Source organism: Malaclemys terrapin, chromosome 7 (assembly GCF_027887155.1).
Source record: "Malaclemys terrapin pileata isolate rMalTer1 chromosome 7, rMalTer1.hap1, whole genome shotgun sequence".
Taxonomy (NCBI): domain Eukaryota; kingdom Metazoa; phylum Chordata; order Testudines; family Emydidae; genus Malaclemys; species Malaclemys terrapin.
In genome coordinates, this window is record NC_071511.1 from 49,344,689 (window position 1) to 49,354,556 (window position 9,868).

At 51.5% G+C, this 9,868-nt stretch overlaps 1 protein-coding gene across 4 annotated transcripts; it reads right to left on the reverse strand.

Moving 5' to 3' along the window:
* Positions 1 to 1,575: 1,575 nt before the first annotated feature.
* Positions 1,576 to 9,825, reverse strand: LOC128840903 (transmembrane reductase CYB561D2). 4 transcript variants are annotated; one of them, XM_054035439.1, is made up of 4 exons: positions 9,767 to 9,825; positions 7,677 to 8,003; positions 6,587 to 6,624; positions 1,576 to 4,628 (listed from the first exon to the last, which is right to left on the reverse strand). In XM_054035439.1, exons 2-4 carry the CDS (start codon positions 7,801 to 7,803, stop codon positions 4,125 to 4,127), a joined length of 669 nt encoding a protein of 222 aa, XP_053891414.1. In that variant the 5' UTR covers positions 7,804 to 8,003; positions 9,767 to 9,825; the 3' UTR covers positions 1,576 to 4,124. The 4 variants fall into 4 exon arrangements, with proteins under 4 accessions (XP_053891414.1, XP_053891415.1, XP_053891416.1 ...); XM_054035440.1 differs by having other exon boundaries at positions 9,710 to 9,781; XM_054035441.1 differs by lacking the exon at positions 9,767 to 9,825 and adding an exon at positions 9,560 to 9,626.
* Between the last annotated feature and the right edge of the window lie 43 nt (positions 9,826 to 9,868).

The following is a 9,868-nucleotide window of genomic DNA, read 5'->3' on the forward strand; positions in this document are numbered from 1 at the left end:
ATTTGTACCCTGCTTCCAGCACCATTTAATACTCATTGTCTGCTTGTGAGCAAGGCTCTGTGTGACCTGTGGCTGGCGGGATCTAAACCCAACAGCAGGAGTCTCCAGCATGTGCAGCACTGAGGCGCAGCTGACGGAGGATTGTGTGTTGGCTTTGGGTGAGTTAAAACATGAGGTTTTTACCCAATCAGATGTGAATCCAGAAGCCCTGCCTCACTTTGTTAAATTCCAATTATTTTACTCCGCCCTAAAGCTTCCTGTACACCAGAGTTGGGATGAATTTCATTGTGGCCATAGTACAGGGGAAGGCGGGACGGGGCATGACAGACAGTTGGAGTCTTTGATATCTAAGAACCAGTTTGGGACTGGATGTTCCTGCTGAAATGAACAGTGAAATAGTTAATGTTGGCCCTTAAAATTGTCCTTTCCAGGTTTGGGTGACTGCTTTGAATGGGGGAGCTGGTCACTCAGAGCTGTGGATTCAGGCTGTCTCCCTGCAGCTACAGGCACAAGGAAGCGGGGTTTTGTTTTTGTTTGTTTTTGCAGCTCTGAGGGTTAGATGGTCTCCAGAATGAACTCTGGCTGTAGCGTGATTCTGCTCCAAGGGACGCATGCTATGGCAGAGACCCTTATCCATCAAAGTCAATGGGAGATGCAGGCCGGGTGGGCACTCTAGAAAATCCGGCCACTTATTTAGGTGCTGATTTAGGAGCCAAACTTCACAGATTTCGAGGCTACTGGCTTGTGTGAATTAATGCACCTGACATGAACGTGTGTTGGAGAATCCTGGTGTCCAGAGGGTTAAAATGCTGCACTTGATCCCAGCTGCATAGAATTAGCTGCCATAGCTCCTACCACCCTCCCATAAACCTGCTAGTCACTTAATCTACTTGATTAAATGAAGCTAATTTAGATGCAAAATCTGCTTCTCCTTTTTTAACCTTAAAGCAGCAGCTGCCCTGTTTCCGAGCTGGATTCATTTAATCTGAGAGAGCAGTGTCTGAGAAGGGGGGCACCTAGCCCAGCAGTTTTACAGTTACTGCGGGAAGGGTGAATTCCACTGAGTTCCTGTGGAAGGTGCTCCGTACAGCAGATGCACGCTCAGCCAATGTGACTAAGCATGACACAATGACTTCTCCCAGCAGCACCCAGACTTACTGTTGGCAGGTGCCTCAGGTGGCCTGAGCTGTTTTTTTCCTTTTCCGCAGCTGCCAAAAAAAGCTAGTGAAATTGACCTGTAGCCTGAGAATGGCAGGAAGAAACTATGCTAAGACGCTGAGTGAGATACAGCCTGCTGCATCATCGTCCCGCCTGTGCTAGCATCTTCACTGGTAGGGTATCCAGGAGGTTAGTCCATGTCTCTCCTCTGCCTGCTTCCTTCCCATTAGCTGCTTAGGGGTAGGATCCCTAGGCAAAGGGAGCTGTTCATACCCGGTGGTGATAAATGCTCCCTCCTGCATGTTAATGGAGGGATGAAAGCACCCATCAAAGAGGATTCCTCTGTTCTCTCAGCAGGAACTTAGTGGATAACGAGGCAATTAAAACCAAAACAAAGTGGCACAAAGCTAACAAGGCTGCAGTTGCTTGAAATCTTTAATTAAAAAACCTCTGACTCCAGCTTAATGTTCCTTGAGCAGGCTCTGCTCCCACTCCCCCTGCCCCCGAGAGGGAAAGGTGCTGCACCTCAGTAAGAGGATTGAAATGGCAGCTGTTGCTGGCTGCAGCTTCCTTGGGCTCCAGCAGGAGTCAAACCCTTTCTGCATCTTTTACAGCCCCAAGGCCCGCGGAGCAGGAGCGGTGGGACCTCCCTGCTAGCAGGGGCATTCGTTTAACCCGGGAGGAGAACTGCACACACAGCAGAGTGAGTCCCTGGGGCTGCCTCCTGAACAAAGGCTGCTTGTACCTCGCTAACAAAGAGGAGGGGCACTTCCTTCCTCTCCCTGTAACAGAAGGGAGGTGTCAGTGCAACATTAAGGTGAATGGGCTGCCAGGATCATTCCATGCTCACACAATAGCCAAGGGGAATACTGCACAGCAGCTAACACAGCAGAGCACCATTGTGCACCTTTGGGAATCCTCACCAGGGTTATTACAGGTGTGAGGAAGGGCCACTGTGTGCTGTGATGGAATCAAACCCTAGTCTGGCCCATGTGCCCCAGACTTCTTGCAGAGAAGGGCTGGACCTGGAGAGCCTAACCCAACATTTGTTCTTTTACCCAAGAGGTATAAAACCAGGACTTGCTTCCAAAAGTCCTTTCCTTCCCACCAGGCGCAGAAGGTTCAGTCCAACTCGTTCCTCCCCTTCCCCAGAAGACAGGCTCTGCCTGTGGGACACAGCACCATGTGTGCAATATGTCCCCCCCTCCCAATCTCTCAGTGCCCAGGAGGCTGTGGACACTTTCCCACATGATATAGCTAAAGACACTACACTACATACAACAGGACTGTGTCCCAGCAACACACACAATGGGGGTAAGCCTGCTGCTCTCACACCCACATACCACAAGGAAGGGGACAGTGGGCCTGAGCTTTGCCCAGAAGGCTATCAGAGGAACAGTGGGGAGAGGATGGTGCCTAAACCTCAGGAACTGGGTTTGATTCCCAGATCTACCCACCAGCTCCTTGTGAGACCTTGGACAAGTCACTTCCCTATCTGTTCCTCAGTTTCCCCAGCTGTACAATGGGGAGAACAATACTGGCTACTTCATGAGGGGTGTGGGAAGGACTGATTAGCACCTGTGAAAGTGCTGTGAGATTCCTGGATGGAAGGTGCTCCAGGAAGCAAGAGAGCATGCCCTCAGCTCTCTGACTTCCATGGAGAAGGTCCCAGCTTCCCATCCCCTCCAAGCCATCTGGGCAATAGTTCCAGCCCTGCAGATCTGAGCTGCTCAAATGGCACCCTGGGGAGATCCCTCTCAGCAGCTGGTCCCAGCTACTACAAGGCTGGAGCCCTGCTCTACAGAGAATATGCAGACTAAGGCCCTTGGCTGGCTCCACTCAGAGTGGCTTTAAGGAGCAGCCCCAGTTGAAGTGCACAGGGAGGTGCTGAATGGCTCTGCCACTCCTGGAGCTTGGATTTCCAGGAGATCCACACTAAGGTTGCCCAGGGTGAGCCTCGCCCACCCAGCACAGCCCTAGCTCAGCCACGATGTTCTCCTTAGCTTCACCTGTCTCTAGTCTTGCTCATGGAGATCCCAGGCCCCTCTGCTCCAGGGCTGCTCCTTAGTCACCACCTAGCCTTCATTCCCTCAGCCTCAGCCCCTTCACCCAGGTGGGCTGAAACAACCATCAATTAGCTTTAATTTGAGAATCTCCACGGGGTGCCTGAAAGGCTCCTCTGCCCATGGGAGAAGGTAGCCATGGCCCTTCTCTCCCACCTTCTCCAAGACAGACTTCCCAGCCCATGGCAGAGGGGCAACATTACTCAAGGGCAGATGGTGCCTGTTCCATCTCTACTACCATGATCCCCTCTTCTCTGCACTGCAGCGCCTCCTTCTGGATTAGGGCTGTGGGCCCAGGGTAGCCCTCCCTGCAGGTTTGCTTGTTGCTAGGAAATACTGATCTTTACTCCTATAAAAGGAGAGGGAAGGGAAAATTCCAGACATGCCTAATCACAAAGGGATATAACAAGTCCCCCCCACTGCAATACAGCCCTGGTGCTTTATCAATGAGAACATTCTGCACTAGTGTTGACCCCAACCAGGGGAAGCAGTTCTGAATTCCAGCTTTAATCCTTTCGCCTCTGGTTGTACGAAGTCTGAGCATGGAGTAGTTCATACGGGGCTCTGAGGATAAGCACCCAGCTGTTCCAGCTACTAGACCTGCGTATGGCTGGGAAACCATTCAGTACCAAAGCACATATGGGCTACATTGCTGCGGTCTGTCACACACAGTGTCTGATGGCAACTATACCACCATGCCCAGGGCTGCTAGGCATTCTGGGAAGAGCAATTTCATGGAGTGGGCACAATGCTATAGACATTTCCAGTATTAAAAATAGAGAGTTAGTTAGAAAGCTAGCTCCAGAGACACCTTACGCAGGTGACTTCCCTGGTCCAATGCCCCAGGGACTGCGTGTGGCACCTTGAACATTCCCAGGGAAACTTGGTTTTCAGCGTGGCACCTCAGGGCTGGATCCTTTTGCGGTAGAGATATGCATTGCTCACCTGGTTCATGATAACTAGGCTGGTGAGAATGGGGCACAGCACTGACAGGTACCAGGAAAGACCTGTTACTGTGGTGGTAAACCACAAGGAGCACATGGCCAGCATCAAACTGGCACAGCCCAAGAGGTAACCCACCAGCCCCGAAGTGGCATGGTAGACCTTCAGCTTGGCTAGCGTCCAGTTCTTCATCAGCTTGGGGTAGAGGAGAGCAACGCCGCCTACGCACTGCATGCTGGCATAGAGCACGGTCAGCAGGCCTGTCAGGCCATGCCAGGTGACAAAGTGGGCCTTGCTGTTAAGGTACTTGTTGTAGCTGATGATAGCCAGGCCCAGCAGGGCACAGAGGAGGGCCAGCAGCTGCAGGGCCCAGTGGAAGCGGACCTTGGCTTTGCGAGAGAAGGAGCGGAGCAGCGAGCTCTCCGGGGAGAAAACCAGCAGGGCTTCAGTCATCAAGAAGGAGAACTGAGGGGTACAAAGGGAAAAGGTTCGTCATGGACACTACACGGCAGCAGGCAGGCTAGTGCTGGCAGCAGCCACTTTCTCTCCCCAGCCCCACAGAAGCCAGAGAACTGTCCCCACCCTTAGCATCACATCCTGGAGACGGTCCCTCCAAATAGCCAACCAAGACTTTGGAACAACCAAAGGAATGGTTGCCTCCCTCCTGAGAAGCCAGTTCAGGTTTTACACTGAGCCCTACAGCACCAAGAGACAGGGCTTTGGGAGAGTAGCCAGTGCTGTGTGAGCAACCAGAGAAGGATGGTCCAATGGTTAGGGGGCTAGACTGGGGCTTGGAGACCCCGGTTCAATTCCCTACGCCACCAGGCACTTCCTGTGTGACCTTGGGCAAGTCATTTAGGGCCATATTTTTAAAGTAACCTAACTCCTATTGATTTAAATGGGAGTTAGGTGCCTAAATAACTTTAAGAACATGGTCCTTAGTCTCTCTAGAACTCAGTTCCCCATCTGTCAAGTGGGAATACTACCACCTCCCTATCTCACAGGGGAGCTGGGAGGGGAAATACATTCATGGCCATCTGGGGTCCAGACAATAAGGTGATAAGTGCCTAAGATACATAGATTCAGTACAGCTGGTCTCCATAGGCTCTGTTACATTCCTCAGTGTCATGGCTCTGAACTAGGCATCTCCCACTAACATGGGATGTAACCCACTGCTCCTGCCACCCCTACAACTCACATATGCTATTACCACCAGCCTTTTCAACTCCCCCTGCAGCAGGTGGCTGCTGAGTGATGCAAAGTGTGCCCGGGAAAGGGCTGCATAAGAAAGAAGAGCTGTCTGAGACATGCAGGTTAGTTCTGTTGGTTTTACGAGGCCCCCCACAGATCCTGGCTGCAGAAATGGTAACTAGAGGTTGTAACGCTAGAATATTTAGGGCAGAAGTTTCATGGGTGTTCAGAGTCCTGAGCCTCCAATCTAAGTTCCCGCTAAGCTGTGCAGCCACGCAGCAGCCTATTAAGCGCCGCGCAGGCGCTCAGGGCTACAGCAGGGAGAGGCATCTCTCCCTGCTGGCCCCAGCCCAGGACCTGCTGCGGCCAGGGGAAAGGCACCCCTCCCCCGGCTCCAACCCAGCTCTGGACCTGCCATGGCAGGGAAAAGCACCGCTCCCCAGCAGCCCAGGTGCTTCTGTGGGGAGAAAGAGCTGGGGGGAGTCCTCTCACCCCACCGTAGCCCTGGGGCAGCCTGCACCCCAAACCCTTCATCCCTGGCCCCACCCCAGAGCCCCAACCCTCTGCCCCAGCCCTGAGCCCCCTCCCACACTCCAAACCCCTTGGCTCCACCCCCGCCACATGAATTTTGTTATGTGTACCAATATGAAGGTGATGTGTATTGGTGCACATAACAAAATTCATTCCGCACATGGGTGGGAAAAACAGGGGGAACACTGCTCCCATTGGTTACAATTTTTCTCTCCATGCTGGCAAAGAACCTGTGGTTTAGAACTTGCTTGCAGCCATCAGTCTACTGCACCTGGCCAGGTGCCTGGACCAGACTTAGCCCAGTAGCCCTGAACTCCTCAGGAGCCTGGCAGTGGTGCTGAGAGAGGAAGAGAGATACTTGAAGAGCTAAACAGAATTGGTTATAGCCCAGGAGAGATGATACCCAGCTGGGAGAGCGAGGACAAGGGGTGGGGAATCAGCTAAGTGGGATTCCAAGCACCACCAGTGCCTTGTGTCATCATTCAAGCCAGTGCAAAGCAGGTAGACAACTCTGTCATTCTGACTCAGCAACATTTTACACCTGCTACGCACTACGATGACATGACGAGATGCAGGGCAACGCTGCACTGAGCCCATTGTGAGCAGCCCCCAGCCCTGAGAGGGTGGGGTTAGTGCTGGCTACTGAAGCATAGATTACAGGGAAGGAGGCAGGTAACATGGAGCTCTTTTGTCTGACTTACCGCAAGCGACATTAAGAAAGGATGCCAGGAGAACAAGCCTGGAATGAAACAAGAGAGAGGAATGAGCCCTTTCAGACTAGCCATCCGGTGTGCCAAAAACTAACGTATAGCTGAAAAACCGCTAGAGGTATCACCTCAAAAACCACTCCATGTTTTAACCCACCATTATCACATGCAGCCACCTAAGTTCGGATAGTCCAGGGGTCAGGGCGCTAGCTTGGCATTTGGGAAACCTGGCTTTAATCCCCTGCTCTGCCACGGATTTCCTGCATGACCCAGGGCAAGTCACTTTCGCTCTGTGCCTCATCTGGCTGGGGGGTGTTGTGGGAATAAACACATTAAAGATTGCGAGGCACTCAGGTACTACAGCAGTGGAGGCCATACAAGTTCCTTAGTTAGATAGATTATAACTGAAAGTGATTGGAAAGAAACACACTGTGTTTTCAGTTTGTTTACTTCCTTTGACAGCACTTTGTGTCTCGTCACTTTCACCCATTTGGGTGTTTTTTTCCCACCCAGGGAACCATACTGTGAAATGTGACCAGACCTGCAAAAACAGGCAGTGGGGGACCCAGGGGCAGATGGGGGTTATTTTAAACTCTTTATTTCAAGTTGACAGCGCAATGGTTGTCAGCAAAACCGTTACAGTTGAGGGAAGCCAGCGGGGTGATCCACTTGTGTGCAACATACCTCTTCAGTCATCACTGAAAGTGGGGCTGGGGATCTCATCCTCCACATTATAAAAAACACCAAGAGAAGAAATAGGAGTCTGTGATTGCAAAAGGCCTAGCAATGGGTAGCTGGGAATGGAGCAGACCACAAGTGAGGTGCATTGGCAGAGCGGGAGCCCCAGGACTAGAATAGCAGGAGCAGTAGGTAGGACATTGCAGGTCAGGATTAATGTGCATTGGCAGAGAGGGGCAGGACTCAAATAGCCATAGGGGTGGCAGAGGTCCCTGGGGAATTTACATAAGGCCTGCATGCATCCTCTGCCAACCCATCACTTTCAGAAGCACTAAAATCGATCCCACACATTTGTTTAATCATGGATGCTGTCCAGTAGCTCTGCCCCCCACAGGCTTCTACTTACTTGACCCAGGTCTGGCCAGTATGGCCACAAAGATGGTGAAACCAAGTGAGACAAGGTGGGCAGTGATGCCAGAGACGGCTCGCAAGGAGCGGTAGATCCGTGACTCTGTCTCGATGGTCAGAGCCATTGCGATATGAGCCGGTCTTCTGCCCCACGGCAGCAGCGCTTACACCATTCAACTCCCACTGGCTACAAGGGCTGTCTAGCAGGTATCAGCTTCCCCAAGACATCAAGGCAAGGGAGAGATTCAACAAGGAAGCACCATAGCCCGTTCCTGGCTTAAAGCAAGAAATTCTCTGCTGTCCTTCCTAGACATCCATGGGTTATCTAGAAAGCAGGAAAATGAGAAAAATAAAGTTAAGTCCCAAAGAACAACAAGGGGTGGAAATTATCATTATACATCAGAAGGCTCATACAAGATCCCACCAGTGAATCTGAAGTTTGCCACGGCAGTTTATAAACTGCAGATACTGGTTGCTTGTTCACTCACTCATAGGCAATGGCAAGGGTTCAGCCCCCTAGCAGGGTGGGGCAGGTCTTTCCACATTATTGGAAAAATGTCAGGTGTGCTGCTGAAAGATATATGCATCAACAACAAGACAATCTGAATGCCATTCAGGAGGACACGTGCTGAACAGCTCAGCCTGGAAGGAGCTCACGGGACCAACTTTAAAAGCATCAAACTTTGTCACTGGACTGTTGATAGACAAGAGAGAATGGCTTGATTTAGGGGGATGTTATAACAATTCTGTGGGAATCAGCTAATTGAACATGAAGCATCACTCGGAACACATGGCCCTTTGTTCCAAAAATTCAGATGAGATCAAGAGGAGCTCGACAAGTAGAAGATATTGATACACCTAGCTGGAGCAGATGGGATCTATTTCATCCAACAGAGGAAGAATAATGGAGACGAAGACACAAGCTGATATATTATACCACTGCAAGGCAATTATGGTACTATCACATTTCTGTCTATTGAACACAGATAGAATAGTGGCAGTGTGTATTTAGAATATGCAAAGTGTAAATCATTCCAGAGAGGAGTTTATAATACACAGGTCATCTCACCCACTGCCATGCGGGCTTGGTGCTCCTCCCACCAGATCATCAAAAATAGAAGGCTTGGCTTCAAAGATCATTTAGACTCTGAAAAATGAGTATCATCATGACGTTCCATATTTACTTCTCACTCAAGACACCAGATGGAGGGAGCTGTGTTTACAAGCCAAAAGATGACTTTTCTAACTGTCAGTGCTACAATTTCTATCTGGAATCTGAAAACCCGCTGGGTTTCTCCTTCCTGCCTCTTACATCCTTCCAGTGAAACAGATTCTGCAGCCAATTTCAGCTAATGCTGCAGAAGGCTCCTTTTCCTGAAGACAGGGCTGTAAAGTCAGCAGTGTGACTCCAAAATGCACATGGAGCAGATCCTGAAGTGAGAGTAGGATCAGACCCAGCTGGGACAAGAAGGGGCCATTATTTTTGTAACACTAGATGAACAGATCTCAAATAACTGCAAGGGCATAAGGCATCAGGCCCACGCGATATGTGCCACGGAGCGCTAGGGTTAAGATAACACAGACACACAGCCTCCACCTCCTCTGCAAACCCATCCCTAGGGCTTAGCCACACGTTGAGTGGAACAGGGAGAACGCTGTAGAGCTGAGTGGAAGGAAAGCAGAGGCCTCTCACTGACGAAACCTTTTCTCAAGCCACCTGCCCCCAAGGGAACCTGGCAATGGGACCAGAGAGCCGGTTCAGTGACCTGCTCTGTACCGGGAGAGCGGCCATGTCAATGTCACCTTATGGGGCATGATCGCAGTACACCCAGCACCTGCGTGGCGGGAAGCAGCAAAGAGTCCGGGTATTTCAACACTCACCAGGTCACCCTGCTCCCCACCAGCCCCCCACGGGCCTCAGGGCATTGCTGGCAGCCACTACAACTGGGAGGTCTGCATGCCCCTTAACCCCACCCACCATGGGGCCTAGCTCTCTCGGGGGGAGGGGCTCAGCGCAGCGGGGGAGAGTACCGCGGGTGGAGGGGCTCCCTCGGCTCTGGGTGTGGGCTGCCGCGGGGGTAGCCTCACCTGACCCTGGATCACCAGCATCTCCTAGAACCCGGAGACAAGCAGGAAAAACAACCCCGCCTCCTGATTGGGTGGGGTATGCCGTCCTTCATTATATTGACC

What these genes read in the sequence shown, in the direction of transcription:
- LOC128840903 (XM_054035439.1), bottom strand. Translation starts at nt 7,803, where the DNA reads ATGGCTCTGACCATCGAGACAGAGTCACGGATCTACCGCTCCTTGCGA. An exon ending in ACTGGCCAGACCTGGGTCAA is followed by an intron (nt 6,625 to 7,676) that starts GTAAGTAGAAGC and finishes GTTTCATTCCAG; the next exon opens with GCTTGTTCTCCTGGCATCCT. An exon ending in CTTTCTTAATGTCGCTTGCG is followed by an intron (nt 4,629 to 6,586) that starts GTAAGTCAGACA and finishes TGTACCCCTCAG; the next exon opens with TTCTCCTTCTTGATGACTGA.